The sequence below is a fragment of the Syngnathus typhle genome, linkage group LG12 (genome assembly GCF_033458585.1).
Source record: "Syngnathus typhle isolate RoL2023-S1 ecotype Sweden linkage group LG12, RoL_Styp_1.0, whole genome shotgun sequence".
Lineage (NCBI taxonomy): Eukaryota > Metazoa > Chordata > Actinopteri > Syngnathiformes > Syngnathidae > Syngnathus > Syngnathus typhle.
In genome coordinates this window covers 13,370,338-13,387,189 of record NC_083749.1, presented here as the reverse complement: position 1 = coordinate 13,387,189, position 16,852 = coordinate 13,370,338, and the positions used below count along the sequence as shown (strand labels likewise).

The following is a 16,852-nucleotide window of genomic DNA, read 5'->3' as shown; positions in this document are numbered from 1 at the left end:
GATCTCGCGGGCCGGATATAATTGCATGCCGGGCCGGATGTGGCCCGCGGGCCTTGAGTTTGACACATATGCATTATTGTGACAGAGCGGTCGCTAAAATTTAGAAAATATTTTCAAAGTCCAAATGGATTTTCCAAAATTTAAGTGAACCTCAGTATGCAGGGAGCTTAATTTGGTCCGATCGCGCAACCGCAGCGCGCCGGGCGCTCACTGTCGCATTGCTTTAGGAGCGTCTTTGTGTTTTAGGACGGCTTTACTGCTCCCACTTGCTTCCTTTGGAGGCATGATTAGAGTTGAGGCAATCCTGTAAAATGACGCGGACTGTAGTCAGCCCTCTAGCCCAGTTAGCATTAGCCCCAAGCGGCTTGCTAATCGCGATGAGCCAGGTAAGACGTATAGCCGTCCAAAGTCATCTCGGTCTACTGGCCCTCGCACCTTGGTCATAGGTGACTCCATCACCCGAAATATCACGCTTAAAAATCCAGCCACGGTAATGTGTATTCCTGGGAGCAGAGCACCCGACATAGAAGCTAATCTTAGGCCTAGTCAACAGCATAGTTCCAACAACACGAGCTACTCAGACATAGTGATACACGTCGGCGCCAATGATGTTAGGATGAGGCAATCAGAGATCACAAAGAAAAACATAGCGAGGACTTGTGATCTCACCAGAAAGATGAGTCGGCATCGAGTATTTGTCTCTGGCCCCTTGCCTGGGAGAGGCACTGGTGAGAAGTTTAGTCAACTAGTCTCCCTTAATCGATGGATGGCTGGGTTCTGTAAAAAGCAGGGACTGTATTTTATAGATAACTGGTCCTCCTTCTGGGGCCGCCCCGACCTGCTGAGGAAGGACGGCCTTCATCCTAACCATGAAGGGGCCTTCACTCTTTCTTTGAGCCACTCATGACAGGTCACTTTAGAGCAGGCCGGGGCACAGGTGACTAGACCACCTGTTAGGATGGGTTTGGAGTCTGTTAAGTTAAAGTTAACTAGCGCTAGGCTAGACTTCCAGCATGCACATAGCTCCTTGTGTAGACTACAGCGTCACAGTTTGAATAGTGCTACAGTACACGCGAACACACTTTCTACTAAGGTAGTAGACAAATCCAATCACTCCACCCCGACCGGTATCGCTGAAGAAACGGTGCCTGTTTCAGATAATATTACATGTGTACCAACTATTTACTATCGAATTCCCACGGTCGTACCGTCCCACCGCGCTAATAAACATTTCAGAAGTGATGTCAGGCCTAGAGAACACAATCTTACTCGTATTTCGTTTAAAAATCCTTCGATAGATAGGAACACTGATCGACCGATTACACTTAAACTCGGTTTTATGAATACGAAAGCAGTTCTCGTTAATGACCTCATCACGGAACATAATCTAAAAGTTTTTGATCTTTGCGAGACCTGGTTAAAACCTAATGAACTGCTGCCGCTTAACGAGGCCTCGCCTGCAAATTTTGTGACCTCGTATGTGGCGCGTCCTCGAAAAAAGGGTGGGGGTGTCGCCCTCATCTCAAATTCCGATCTTAGATTTAGGCCTCGTTCGATTAACGTATTTAAAACATTTGAAGTTCTCACTGTCCGATCCACCGCTTTACCGTCATTTTATCTTGCTGTTATTTACCGTCCACCCGGGGCTTGCTCTGGCTTCCTGGATGAATTTTCAGCATTCGTGGCTGATCTAGTGACAAATGTGGATAATATAATAATCATGGGCGATTTCAATCCGTCCATCCGTTTTCCATACCGCTTGTCCCCACGGCGGTCACGGGCGTGTTGGAGCCTATCCCAGCAGTCATCGGGCAGGAGGCGGGGGACACCCTGAACCGGTTGCCACCTGATCGCAGGGCACACAGAGACGAACAACCATCCGCACTTTCACTCACGGGCAATTTGGAGTCCTCAATTGGCCTACCAAGCACGTTTTGGGGGATGTGGGAGGAAACCGGAATGCCCGGAGAAAACCCACGCGGGCACGGGGAGAACATGCAAACTCCACAAAGGGAAGGTTGGAGGTAGAATCGAACCGGCACTCTCCTAACTGTGAGGTTGACGTGCTAACCAGTGCACTACCGAGCCACCCTGGCGATTTCAATATCCACATGAATTTACCGTCAGAGCCACTTACTTCAGCGTTTCAGACTTTAACTGATACGTTTGATTTTACGCAAGCCGTACAGGCAGCAACGCATAAGAATGGAAATACCTTAGATCTGGTATTATCCCGAGGACTGGCAACCTCAAATATAACAGTACTGCCATACACTACTGTTTTGTCTGATCATTACTTAATAAAATTTGAAATTTTAGTTCTTTGTAAAAGACAAGAAAGCAATCAGAATTATAGCAGGCAATCGCTCAGTCGAGGCCACCGATTACCAGCGCTGACGATCATGCAATAACCCTCTCAAATTTTAAAACCGTGTCCCTTGAAAGGCTTACACAATTGGTTAGTGCGGCTAAACAAACAATATGTTTACTCGACCCGCTTCCAGCCAAACTACTTAAAGAATTATTTCAAATTTTAGGACCGTCCATCTTAAATATAATCAATCCGTCTGTCTCCTCTGGGATAGTGCCAACAGCCTTTAAAACCGCTATCATTAAACCGTTACTTAAGCGACCAAATCTCGACCCGGACTGTTTCAGTAATTATAGGCCAGTTCCAAACCTCCCATTCATAGCAAAACTTCTTGAAAAAGTAGTAGTGCAGCAGCTTATTGATTACATGGTCGCCAATAATCGATATGAATCTTTTCAGTCTGGTTTTAGAGCTAATCATTCCACTGAGAGCTAAAGTGACTAATAGCTATGGATTCAAACACTTCATCGGTATTGTTACTACTCGATCTTAGTGCTGCCTTCGACACTGTAGACGTCGATGTTTTATTAGAGCGTCTTAAAAGTTGTGTTGGTATTTCAGGGTCAGCACTAGGCTGGTTCTATTCCTAGTATCTATCAGACAGGACACACCGACTGGTCCATGGCAATACGTCCTCTGAGCTCTATAATGTTACGTGTGGTGTCCCACAGGGATCGGTACTTGGACCAATTCTATTTACCGTTTTTTTCCGTGTATAATGCGCGAAATTTTGCTAATTTATTGTCCTAAAATCTGGGGTGCGCATTATACATGGGTACAATTTAAAAAAAAAAAAAAAAATTATTTGGTAAATCATGGTACAACAAAACCAACAACAGGACTGACCGACAAAGACGTGGAACAAAAAGACGTATCAGACGCTTGCTCGATCACCTGCTCGTTTGCTGTCACAATGTACCCTACACAAATCCGAAACATTTGTTGCGGCTCCGAATCACGACGAGGGGCAAGTTTTGGTTTCCAAGGGTGTTTTTATTCGTCTTCAACGTCTCTCCCATACAGAGCCGCCTTTTTCACGTCCGCACTGATCGCGGTGGTGCCTTTATGGGCAGTCGGAGAAATCAACGCCAACAAAAAAAATTACATCCAGCCTAGTTAAGACAATACCAAAGACTATAAAAATGGGACCCATTGCCTCCCTGCGTGTGTGACGATCATTGGGACTTAAAAAAAATATATATATATATATATTTAAAATAAAATTTTTTTTTTAAATTGGGTGCGTATTATACATGGGTACAGGCTATTTTCCAGCATCAACATGCCATTTTTAGGGTGCGTATTATACATGGGGGCGCATTATACACGAAAAAAAACGGTAATATTTATATGATTCCACTTGGGGACATAATACGTAAATATAATATTAGTTTTCAATGTTACGCGGATGACACCCAATTATATATGCCGTTATCGATGACAGATCCGCGGGACTGTTCTAATCTTGAGGCGTGCCTTGAGATCAAGCAATTGATGTCTCTCAACTTCCTTTGTCTTAACACAGATAAAACTGAGATGTTGATAATTGGTCCAGATCGTTATCAACACTTATTTAAGGAAACCACTATAACTATAGATATCACTCAGAGCGATACTGTAACTAATCTCGGGCTAATATTTGACCAAACGCTCTCCTTTCAAAAGCACATTAAGAACATAACCAGAATTGCGTTTTTTCACCTTTGTAATATTGTTAAGATTCGTCCAATCCTCTCGACCGGTGATGCGGAAACTATTATACATGCGTTCATCACGTCGCGCCTGGACTACTGTAATGCATTATTCTCTGGTCTTCCTAAATCCAGAATCAAAAGTCTACAGTTAGTACAAAATGCTGCTGCAAGGCTGCTCTCACGGACAAGAAAATTTGATCACATTACCCCAATATTAGCCAACTTACATTGGCTCCCGGTCCATTTAAGATGTGACTTCAAGGTTCTTGTATTAACCTATAAATCATTGCATGGCTTAGCGCCTTCATATCTCGTCGACCTAGTTGTTCCTTATGTTCCGTTTCGTAACTTTCGTTCGCAAAACGCTAGTCTTTTAGTGACACCGAGGGCCAAGAAAATGTCTGCAGGGTCTAGAGAATTTTATATTCGGGCTCCAGAGCTTTGGAATGCCCTACCAATACATATTAGAACTGGTACCTCAGTAGAAACATTTAAGACACGTTTAAAGACACATTTCTATGATATGGCCTTTAATTAACCTGTAGTGGCCGATTCGGCTGGAGTTTGTTTTGTTTCTCCCCAGCCCCCCTCCCCGACTGGGGAGGTGGTTAGGTGACACTCAAGCTGACAGCGGCTATCTGGATTCTCGTGGACCAATTCAGGATGAGGGAACTGCAGCTTACCCTCCTCGAAGACACTCCCAGGACAATCGAGGGCACCCCCGGCAGCTCTTCGCTTTGACTTGGACATCCACTTTTTCATTGATTTCTCATTTTTCCCCTGGTAGGGTTTTTTTTAGTTTTTCCTTGCTCTTTCGGGAGATCACGGGATGCTTTGAGAATAATTGTCAATTGTTTGTCTATGTGAAGCCCTTTGAGACTGCTTGTGATTTAGGGCTATACAAATAAACTTGACTTGACTTGACTTGAAAAGACTGCTGGCAGAAGCTCCAGCATGCATGCGACCCTCATAAGGATAGAAAGAGCGGATGAGAAAATAGATGGATGGAAATATTAACAAGACATTCACTGGCATCTCTGACCTTTAAAGGATCTGTTTAAGTATCTCCAACTTAGAAGTTCACTGGCATCTCTGACCTTAAAGGAATCTGTTTAAGTATCTCCAACTTAGTGTCATCGTTTTTGCTATGTTACATGCTGGAGATCTCTGTTACTGTGCTTTCAAAACATCACTACGTGCACAGTGTATCGCTAGTACAGCGTCTGATTTTGAAATAAATCACTTCATCAAAACATCATCACTTACTTCTCTGACAGGTGCTGCCTCTGTATCCTGGTGCACACTCACATGTCCCTTCATCAGGAGAGCAGGAGGCCCCGTTCTTACAGTTGCAGGCTAGGGAGCAGTTTGGGCCCCAGTGGCCCTCTGCACATACGCTGTCACAGTGGATACCTGTACATACACGTGTCCACACACACGCGCACACACGTGCACGCACGCACACACACAGACACACACACACACTCCTTTGAATTGTGATTTTTTACTGATGAGAAGACCCCATGCATTTTCCCTTACCAGTCCATCCAGCCAGGCAGTGGCAGTACCCAGTGGCGTGATGACATCCGTCAGCATGACTACAATCACAGCGCTCTTTACAGTCAAGGCCGTAGGTACCATCCTAGCCAAACGGCAATATTACCCATCACCCATCGGCCCAGTAATAATATTAATATAACAATGCAGGTATGTGAGGAATATTATAATACACAAGATTTTTCACCTGGCATTGCAGGTCACATTTAATTCCTCTCCAACCTGCAGCACAAGTACAGTGACCAGTCACTGCATCACAAGTGCCTTCATTCCCACACAGACAGGTCATGTTACAGCCAAGACCCCACGTACCGCTCGGGCAGTTGATGGAACAATCTACTCCATGCCACCCTGATTAAAAGATTATTATATTCATTATTTACATGAATGACATAATTTCACTATTCCTCAGGAGCAGTGGATACTCAATATTTTGATTGATTGATTGATTGATTGATTGATGTATCTTTATTTCGAACATACCGTTTTTTTCCATGTATAATGCACCCCCATGTATAATACGCACCCTAAAAAGGGCATGGTGATGCTGGAAAAAAGCCTGTATCCATGTATAATACGCACCCAAATTTTGACTCCTACTTAAGTCCGTGAACGTAAAATTATTTCAGGAAAAAGATCATCTTTGGGAACAACCGGATGTTATTCTGCTGGTCATTATCACTGCGCATGCGCTAGCATACTCAATAGCGAAGAAATGTTTCGGATTTGTGTAGGGTACATTGTGACAGCAAACGAGCAGGTGATCTAGCAAGCGTCTGATACGAGAGCATTGTGTTCGTATGGAGCGTGTTTGAAGTGAACAGCAGAGAAGAAAGCACATCTGTAATGGCGGCCTCCGTATGATATCCGGATTAAAAAAAAAAGAAAAAGAAATTGTACCCATGTATAATGCGCACCCCAGATTTTAGGACAGTAAATTAGTTAAATGTTGTGCATTATACATGGAAAAAAACGGTATTTAAAACATGAAAAATAGGAAAAAAAATTAACAAAACAATTAACACTTTAAAGTGCCATATCTAAGTCATGAAACAAACAAATAAACAAAAAAAAACAACAAACTAAAATAAAATACACAACAAAAAATGCTCGAAAAGGAGTAAGAGGAAGCATAGCTTTTTAGAATCCTACCTAGGGATGGGCGATACCAATGATTTTGGAATCGATCCGATACCAAGTATTTCCTACCCAAAATACCCGATATTTGATCCAATATCGATACCGGAAGTGTAATTTCCCGCCAAAAAAACAATTTAAATGCAGTGGCATTCTTGCTCTTGGAGAGTTATCTATTGAATTTTGTAGAAAAAAGTATTACGTCATGTACATGAATTATTAACCTTTTTAGACATTAGTGCATTAGTGGAAGATGCATATTAATAGTATAACTTTAATAAAAAGGAGCTATTCTTTACTTTTTTCTCTCTCTCTCTCTGTTGTTGGGAAAAAGTTTTGTCTTTTAGTATAATCTAAAAAGAGACATGGTACCAACAGAGATGCAGGGCTTAATCGTCATGAGCAGCAAAACTATCAATTTGTAAAGCCACTGGATACTTACATTTAATATTGTAATACTTTAGTGTTGTTTATAGGAAGTGGAGTTACAAATAAAACGTATGGCGTTCGACCACAAATTGAAAAGGGGAAAACTTTATTTATAAATGACTGACTAAAGCGTAGTAATTATTGCTTCAAATAGCACATCAACCACAAATGCTTACGATTTTTGGTTAGCACCTGATACCTGGATATGTCTTGCCTTTCTGAAACGCTGCTTCTAAGGTACTTTGGTACCTTAGCCTCGGTGTGGCTGCAGGGTTTTCCGTCGCTGCCTTAGTGTCTGCGGCACGTTTCAACTGCAGCCTTTCATGAACCGTGGGGTGAATTTTGCTTAAATGTTTTGTCAAGTTTGTGGTGTTGCCACAATATTTAATTGTTTTGTGACATATTTCACATTTTGCCTCGTTGTTATTAAGCAAAATATAATATCCCCAAACCAGACTTCTCTTGCGTTCGGACTGGGCCGCCGCCGTGGCCATGCTTGTTTGTGTTTGTTTGGATTGGAACGGGGGGCGGAGGAGGAGGGCTTGGCTTGTGAGAAAAGGGGGCGGGAGCAGAGCAGAGCAGGACACGCCGGTGCAGCAGGCGGAAGGAAAAGTAGTGCTAGCATGAGTGCAAGTCGTCAAATTGGAGCAGAGAAAAATTAGGAAAAATATAATTAAATAATTGTAAGTATCGATATTTTAGCTAGGGAGATCGATACTCAAAAATGAGCAGCCTGGATCGATATATCGATATTTTGGTATCGATCCGCCCATCCCTAATCCTACCCCTTTCTCACTAAATCCATTAAACTCACAATTCAACATCTAAATCAATAAAACGGAACACATGTACACACTTTCAGACTTATTTTCATTTTTGCTTGTGTGTGATCATTTTTGCTATTCATCTTTTTTCTCATACATGTTAAGAAACCAGTTTTTGTACACTTTTTTTAACAGTTTTATGTTTGCACTATTTTTGTGCTCATTTTCGAGACAATTCCACAATTTCACCCCACAGACAGTTACACACATACTTTTCATAGTTGTTCTGACTTTTACTCACTTAAAATTCAGTTCCCCTCTCAAATTATACCCACCCTGACTTTCCATAAACAAATTTTGTACCCCACTTGGAAGAAGGTTATATCTTGCTCTGTACATAATTTGTGCTGTCTTGTGTTTGATCAGATCCTCAAATTTCAAAGTTTGTGTTATTATGAACAGTGTGTTTGTATGCTCCCGATATCCCTTGGTATTGATTATTTTTATTGTTCTTTTTTGTAACGTACAATATGGCTGTAAGTTGGACTTATAGGTGTTACACTATATTTTGACACAGCAGCTCATATATGGCAATATGAGTGCATTATAGAGAATATGTAGGGATGTGGAGTCCAGAGTGCTTCTTGCTTTCCTCAAAATTGCAATAATTTTTGGCATTTTTGTTTTTACATGATTAATATGTGATTTCCAGCAAAATTTTCACTTCCAAATGATGGTTCGATTTATATTTCCAAATATTATTATTTTTTTGTTTTACTCAAATTCAGTGACAGTTTGGTTACATTAATCCACCTTTTGAATTTATTCATTTCTGTTGTGATTGTTTCCATAAGCTGCTGTAAATTGTCCCCAGCGCAGTAGATGTTAGTGTCATCAGCAAATAATATGCATTTCATTATTTTTGATACATTACATAAGTTATTGATATAGATTATAAACAGTTTAGGACCAAGGACAGACTCTTGAGGTACTCCAGATGTTATGGGCAAAAAATCACATACATGATTTCCAATTTTTACAAATTGCTGCCTGTTGCTTAATTAGCTCCTCGCCCACTCCAGACCAACCCCTCTGATGCCATACCGCTCCAATTTGTTGTATAGAATCGGCGAAAGCGAGTTTTGTGGCGATCTGGACTTTGAAGCGGGGACATTAAAGGCGCTCGGTCTGCTCCGTCCTGAAGCGTCGGAAGCGGTGTGCGAGGAGGCTGAAAAGGGGCAAGAGCGGGGGCGTCCGGGCCAGGCTGGCGGCCAACCCGGCTCGCCCGGCTGTGCCTTCCATTCTTCTGGCGAACGTCCGATCGCTGGACATCAACATGCCTGCTGAGATCTACGAACCGGACAGTGCCTAACTGCTGTGCATCTGGAGCGGCTAGCGTGCTATCGGGCCATTGTACGAGGGGGAACGTCGCGAGGAGGTGGAATGTGCGTCTACATCCGTGACGAATGGTGCCGGGACTGTGTGGTGGGATGCAAGCACTGCTCGCCTCTGGCGAAGTTTGTGATCTCCAGGCTGTTGGGGTCCTGAACTCTCCCCCCTGTTGTTTACTTGTATGTTACTCGTGTACTCTGTCTCGTCACCGTGGGATGGAGGAAACGTAATTTTGATTTCTTTGTGCGTCTTTGCATGAAGGGATTGACAATAAAGCTGACTCTGACTCTGAGAATGCCATGATTTATTGTGTCAAACGTTTTCTTTAGCTCTATGAAGATCCCCATAACTTGTTTTTTATTATCTATGCCATTTGTGATGTTCTCTATAAGATCCATCAGTGTCATTGTTGTTGATCTGTCCTTCCGGAATCTATAATGACTGTCAGCTAAAAGCTTAGTTTTTTCAATGAACTTGTCTCGCTTTTCTGTGAACAGTTTTTCAGGGATTTTGGAGAACCGACAGAGTAGAGATGCTGGCCTGTAATTCTGTCACGCGCAGGCGTCGCTGACATCTCGCCCACGCCCACGCCCCCTTGTCGCCGGAATCACCGCCACCCGGCACGGGCTCATTGGGAGCGCTATATCAGCGCAGCCAGCGCAACACTCTCCGTCAGCTTGTCCCTGTAATGTCCGTGTGTGCACTGGTCCAAGTAAGGTTGACTCCCCAAATTATTCCGACTCGATTATTGTCCCGTTTGTCTTGTTCGTCCTGCTCCCCAGTCAGCCGCTACCCTCCTCAGATCACTCCTGGCTTCAATCTGCCGTCGCCAGTGAAGAATCCCGCCAATCACCCTGGCTCCTGGTCCGCCATCCAGCCATCCCCGCCCAACAAACCCTGCTTCGCCCTTACACCGCTCCAGCCCTCCACCGCTCCCCTTCCCCTTGACAATAAACTCTGTGTCGTCACCGCACTTGGCTTTACTGTCCGTCCGTTACAGTACAAGCTGACCAGCACCATGAAGCCAGCGAGGGACCCAGACGCATTGTCCCGACTGGAGCGGGCTGAGACCGCTGTTAGCAGCCTGTCGTCCGATCTACGGGCCCTCATCGAGATGGGCTAACAACAGCAACAACAGCTGCAGCAACAACTGCTGCAGCAACAGCACCGGCAGATTGAGCTGCAACAGCGGGAGATGGCCCAGGTACTTGGTACCCTCCAAGAGCTGGCAACCCAGCAGGCAACCCATCATCCGGCCCCGCCCACGCCTGGTTCCTCGCACACGTCCCGGACGGCCCCAGAGGCTAGGAGGCTTGTGGACGTGCCTTGGCAACGTTGAAAAGTTCAGTGGCGATCCCAAGTACGTCCGGGCTATTGTTACCAACTGCCGTATCATGTTTGGTCTCCAGCAAGTCACCTTTGCGTCCGAACCAGCCAAGGTGGGATTCGTGTTGAGCGGGCGAGGCGCGATTGTGGGGATTAGCCGAGTACGAGAGGGGGGCCCCGGTTTGTGACAACTTCGACGACTTCGCGGAGGAATTACTCCGCCTGTTTGACCTGGGCTATGCCGCTGAGGACGCAGCTGAGGAGTTGGCGACGTTGCGCCAGGGAAGCCGCTCTGTAGCCAAATACACCCTAGAATTCCAGACATTCCGATTATATGAAAGACGGGATGGTGGCGTACAATCGTCCCAAGACCCTGGAGGAGGCGATGGACCTCGCAGCCAGAGTTGATCGCCGGATCTGAACGTGGCGGAGCGAACGTGAGCGGAGATCGCCACGCGCACCACATTGCCACTTCCCCTCCTCAGGGCAGGAGGCACCGACCGCACCTCCAACCGAGCCGATGGAGCTGGGATGCTCGTCTCCTCGCGGAGGAACGTATTAGACCATGCAGGGTTTGTGCCTGTTTTGTGGGAAGGAGGGTCATCGTGCTGCCAGATGTCCATTAAAAGGCCAGAGCTCACGCAGCGTTTGGGGATCCGCGTGAGCTCGACCGGCACCCATTTTCCCAGTACCAACACATCCACGTTGCGCGCTTGCATTCGGTTTGCTGCGGGTGGCCGCGACGTGAAGGCCTTGGTGGACTCCGGAGCAGAGGGCAATATGATGATGCTTGGGCTGGCCTGTCAATGGGGAGTTAAGCTCCTGCCCCTGAGCCCTCCCATTCCTGCCACTGCCATTGATGGTCGGCTGATCGGCGAGGTAACGTCCATCATGGAACCGATCGGGTTACTCGTTTCCGGTATCCATCACGAAACGATTCAGTTTATTCTTCTGCTACTCCCAGGGCAGCGGCTCGTTCTGGGGTAATGCATACCACCTGGTGCGCATCCAGGAAGGAGACGAGTGGAAGAGGGCGTTCAACACCCCAAGCGGGCACTACAAATATTTGGTGGTCCCGTTCGGACTCACCAATGCCCCGGCCGTCTTCCAAGCCCTCATCAATGAACTGCTGAGAGACATGCTAATAAGTCAGTTCGTCTTTGTGTAACTAGACGACATCCTAATTTTCTCCCGCTCTCTCGCCGAACACATCCGCCACGTGAGGGCGGTGCTGCGCCGTCTCCTCGAGAACTCTCTGTTCGTGAAGGCGGAGAAATGCGAGTTTCACGACCCTCGGTCAGGTTCCTCAGCTACGGTGATACAAGCGGGAGCCATCGAGATGGATCCCGAGAAAGTGAGGGCAGTCATGTCTTGGCCCGTCCCTGAGACCCGCAGAAACCTGCAACAACTTTTGGGCTTCGCAAACTTTTATTGCTGCTTCATTCGTGGCTACAGTACAGTGGCTGGTCCTCTCATGGCCCTCACCAGCCCCGCCTCTCCATACAAATGGTCAGAACAGGCGGAACAATCATTCAATGAGTTAAAGAAGCGGCTTACCTCCGCTCCAATCCTTCGTGTGCCCGAACCCGAGAGACGATTTGTGATCGAGGTGGACGCCTCAAATGGACGCTTTGGAGGAGTGGAGACATTGGCTAGAGGGCACCACCTTGCCATTCATTGTCTGGACGGATCACCGTAATGTGGAGTATTTGAGATCAGCAAAAAGACTAAATGCCAGACAGGCTCGGTGGCCCCTTTTCTTTGGCCGTTTTAAATTCTCACTCTCTTACAGACTGGCATCCCGCAACGCGAAGCCGGACGCCCTGTCTCGTGTGTTTCTCGGAGGAGAGGAGGAGCATGGCCCGGCTCCCACTATTCTCCCAAGCTCAGTTCGGGTCGCAGCTCTCTCATGGGAGATCAAGCGCCAGGTGGAGGCGGCCTCACGTGGCCAACCTGGTCCCAGTAACTGTCCAGAGGATTGGCTGTTTGTCCCGGAGGATCTGCAGTTATCAGTCCTGCAGTGGGCGCAAAACTCCCGCCTTGCCTGTCATCCTGGAGCTGCACGCACAAGGTACGTGGTGGCCCAGCGCTTCTGGTGGCCCACCTGAAGGGTGGACGTCAGCGATTATGTCCGGGCCTGTCCCATTTGCAACCGCAGTAAGGCTTCTAATCGTCCCTCGTTTTCCGGCGGCCCTGGTCCCACCTGTCCATTAACTTTGTCACGGGGCTTCCGCCCTCGGACGGGAACACGGCGGTACTTGCGGTAGTGGACCGCTTCAGTAAGATGGGTCGTTTTATTCCCTTGCCCAAGCTTCCGTCGGCTAAACAGACCGAGTCAATCCTGTTGCACGAGATCTTCCGTCATCATGGCATCCCACGGGACATTGATCTTCTGCCCTCTGGGAAGAGGTACGGGAGCCTGCGCTCCCGCACCACCAGACTCACCACAGCTTCATACTCCAGGCTGTTAGGATCCTGAACTCTTTCCCCCCTTCTGCGTAGCGTCCTGTACTTTTGCGCTCTATTCTGACTGTCTGCTGTATGCACACTTGCTCCATTTTTGCTCCTCTTATTTATTATGTTATTTGTTTATTTATTATTTATCTCGCGAGTGAAGCCCGTCTTTGAAAGTCCCTTGGCTTCAGCATGCGTCCCGCCTCCACCCTGGCTCGTCGAGGGAGAGCCGGCCTACACCGTGCGCTCCCTGCTCCGGTCGCGTCAGCGCAGCCGCGGCTTTCAGTACATGGTGGACTGGGAGGGCTACGAAGACGCGCATCGCGCTTGGGTGCCGGCCTTCTGGATTCTCGACCCTTCACTTATTGCGGAGTTTCACCGCCGGCACCCCGACCAGCCCGGTCTTCGCCGGGGGCGTCCGAGGCGGTCGGAGGGAAAGGACGGCCCGAGGCGACCTCGCTCCCCAGGCTTGGCGATTTTGCCTTCCGCACCAGTGGCTTCGGCGCCCGCCATGGAGTCCGACGCATCTACCGAGTATTGAGTTTTTGTCCATTCTTGTACGTTTGTATTTCAGCTGATTTGTGTCCTTAGGTTTCCAGTACCGTAATTTTCGGACTATAAGTCACGTTTTTTTTCATAGTTTGGGTGGGGGGGCGACTTATAATGAGGAGCGACTTATATGTAAATATTTTCAAGTGAAACCGCGATAAACGAACCGCGATGTAGCAAGGGATTACTGTAATTTGAATTTCAAGTGACGTCAGCAGCGCAGCGCGGCGCGGCGTGGTGGTTGTTTACAAAAAGGACAAAGATTGATCACGGGATGACGAAGATGACGAAGGGCCCCACGTACTACTGGCATCATTAGCGGCTTTGTTTCTAAGTGACACGGAGGACAAAGAGTTTGAAGGATTTAAAGATTTGGTTTGACACAGAAGGTTTGATAAACTATTATGCCTTTTATGCACGCCCGGTCCTACTCTACGGAGCTCTCTTTCACCTCCGTGGATAGAAGTTGGGGGCCGGCACTCGGCCGGGTGGCTGTCCGGGGACGGTGGATGGGGCTCGGTCATGGCTTTTACGCACGCCCGCTCCTATTCTATGGATCTCTCTTCCACCTCTGTGGCTGGAAGTCCACGCCGCCACACGCCCGGAAGTTTGTTTTGTTAAATAAAGAGACGTTTACCTAACCCACGTCTTTCCTTGTACTTTGTTAACGCTACAATATAATAATATACTAGATCTGTGGAATAACGACGAGGCTGATGTCAGGGCGCACGCGCAGCATTGTTGACAAAGGACGAGGAATTTGATTGATGGATTTAATGATTTAGAGTGCACAGATGGTTTGATAATAGTATTGCTTATATAATAGTTATTTGATATCTAATTTATATGTATATCGTTATATGGGCCTGTGGAATATTTTGAAGTGCAAGCGCGTACCCATAGTTGAAAAGGACGATCGATGAATTTAATGAATTGGGGTGACACAGATGGTTTCCTAAACGTGTTAATTATGTAATAGTTTTTTTTTAATAACTCTGAATGTTACGTCAGGCCCGTTCTCAGCTCTTCGTTTGTGTTTATGTCACGTTAGCGTACCTATCGTTTAGCCTGTTGTTGCTCGTTCATGTCTGTTCTTGGTGTTGGATTTTGTCAAATAAATTTCCCCCCAAAATGCGATTTATACTCCGGAGCGACTTATATATGTTTTTTTTCACGTTATTGTGCATTTTATGGCTAATGCGACCTATATTCCGGAGCGACCTTTAGTCCGAAAATTACGGTAGTTACAGTGAAATACAATAAATACAGGCAAATGGTCACTGATGTCATATAAAAGCCCACTTTCTGTATTGTTTTCCATACTATTTGTAAATATGTTATCTATTAATGTAGCACAATGAGAAGTAATTCTACTAGGTTTGGTGATTTTGGGGTATAAGCCCATACTGTCATTTTATGCTTTTTTGGATTTAAAAGATCTACATTAAAATCCCCACAGATAAACAAAGTCTTCTGCAATGATCTAGATAGCATGTTTTCGATCCAGTTTTCAAAAATATCAATACTTGGTGCTGGAGTTCTGTATACACAGCTCACAATTATATTTTTAGTTCTTTCCATACAAATTTCCACTGTGATACATTCCACCAGATTATCAACAGCTGATGTCATACTCTCCACTACCTCATCAAACGTGTGAAGCCCTCTGCTAGGTCTGTTAAGATCTGGCCAGAGGGGACTGACCCTGAGATGTAGCAACGGCTGCAGGACAGTGGAAGAGGTTTGCCACCCAGGCCACCAGGCTCACGCCTCCTACGCCTCCTCTGTGGTGGATCACATCAACTCCATCATTAACAGTGTCACCACCACCAAACGAATTACAACATTTCCAAATCAGAAGCCGTGGAAGAACAACGAGGTCCGTCTACACCTTAAGGCACGTGAGACTGCCTTCAGATCTGGGGACAAGCAGGCCTACTGCTCAGCCAGGGCTGCCCTGAATAAGGCAATAAAACAGGCTAAGCACAGCCACAAGCTAAAGGTGGAGGATCATTTCAACAACAACGATCCCCGGCGCATGTGGCAAGGCATCTGGGCCATCTCGGACTACAAACCCTCCATCAACCCCCCCACTGCAACCAACCCCTCCCCCGACGCACTCAACCATCACTATGCCTGCTTTGACAGAGATAATCAGGAGACGGCCAACAGGATTGCCCTCCCCGCTGATCACCAATCCCTCACTCTCTCAACCACTGAAGTGTGCGCGGCACTGAAAAGGACAAATGCACACAAAGCAGCTGGCCCTGATGGCATCCCGGCCGGGTGCTCAAGAACTGCGTGAGCAGCTGACGAAGGTGTTCACCGACATCTTCAACCTGTCTCTGGCCCAGGCAACTGTCCCGTTGTGCTTCAAGACCACCTCCATTGTGCCGTTGCCTAAACACTCCTCTGCGAAGGCCCTCAACGACTACCGCCCAGTTGCACTCGTCTCCACTTCATAAAGTGCCTCGAGAGGCTGCTCCTGGGTCACGTCAAATCTGGGCTCTCACCTTCTCTGGACAAACACCAATTTGCCTACTGAGCAAACAGGAGCACGGATGACGCCATCTCCTCTGCACTACATGCAGCCCTCTCCCACCTGGACGAGAGCAACACATGTGCGGATGCTGTTCATCGACTTCAGCTCTGCATTCAACACCATAATCTACTCCAAACTCATCACCAAACTTGGCAACCTTGTGGAGAACAAGGACCTCAACATCAACCCCTCTGTCATCAACTGGATACTTGACTTCCTAACCAACAGACCCCAGTCCGTTAGGTTAGACGGCCTCACCTCCTCCACCCTAACCCTGAGCACCGGCGTCCCACAGGGTCACGTGCTGAGCCCACTCCTCTACTCCCTCTACACCTACGACTGCACTCCTGCGCATGGCTCGAACACCATCCTCAAGTTTGCAGACAACACAACAATGGTGGGGCTCTCAAAAACAACGATGAAACGGCCTACAGGGAGGAGGTACGTGGTGTGCCAACAACCAGGCCCTCAACACCAAGAAAACCAAGGAGCTCATTGTTGACTTCAGGAAGACTGAGGCTGACACGCTCGCCCGCATCCATGTCAACGGGGAGGAGGTCGAGCGGGTCGCCAGCTTCAAATTCCTGGGTGTCCAGATCTTCTCAACACCTCGTCACTGGTCAGTAAGGCCCACAAG

General features: G+C 46.9%; 1 protein-coding gene across 4 annotated transcripts in view; it reads right to left on the bottom strand.

Moving 5' to 3' along the window:
• The window catches only part of LOC133163615 (multiple epidermal growth factor-like domains protein 10), a 97,195-nt gene that overhangs the window by 13,958 nt on the left and 66,385 nt on the right, over positions 1–16,852 (bottom strand). For 3 of the 4 annotated variants that reach the window (XM_061293675.1, XM_061293677.1, XM_061293674.1), the window contains 3 exons: positions 5,810–5,973; positions 5,605–5,707; positions 5,332–5,478 (listed from right to left, as the gene is read on the bottom strand). In XM_061293675.1, the coding sequence (XP_061149659.1) occupies positions 5,332–5,478; positions 5,605–5,707; positions 5,810–5,973 (414 nt within the window). The remainder of the gene's footprint in view (positions 1–5,331; positions 5,479–5,604; positions 5,708–5,809; positions 5,974–16,852) is intronic. The other variant, XM_061293676.1, reaches the window with a different exon arrangement.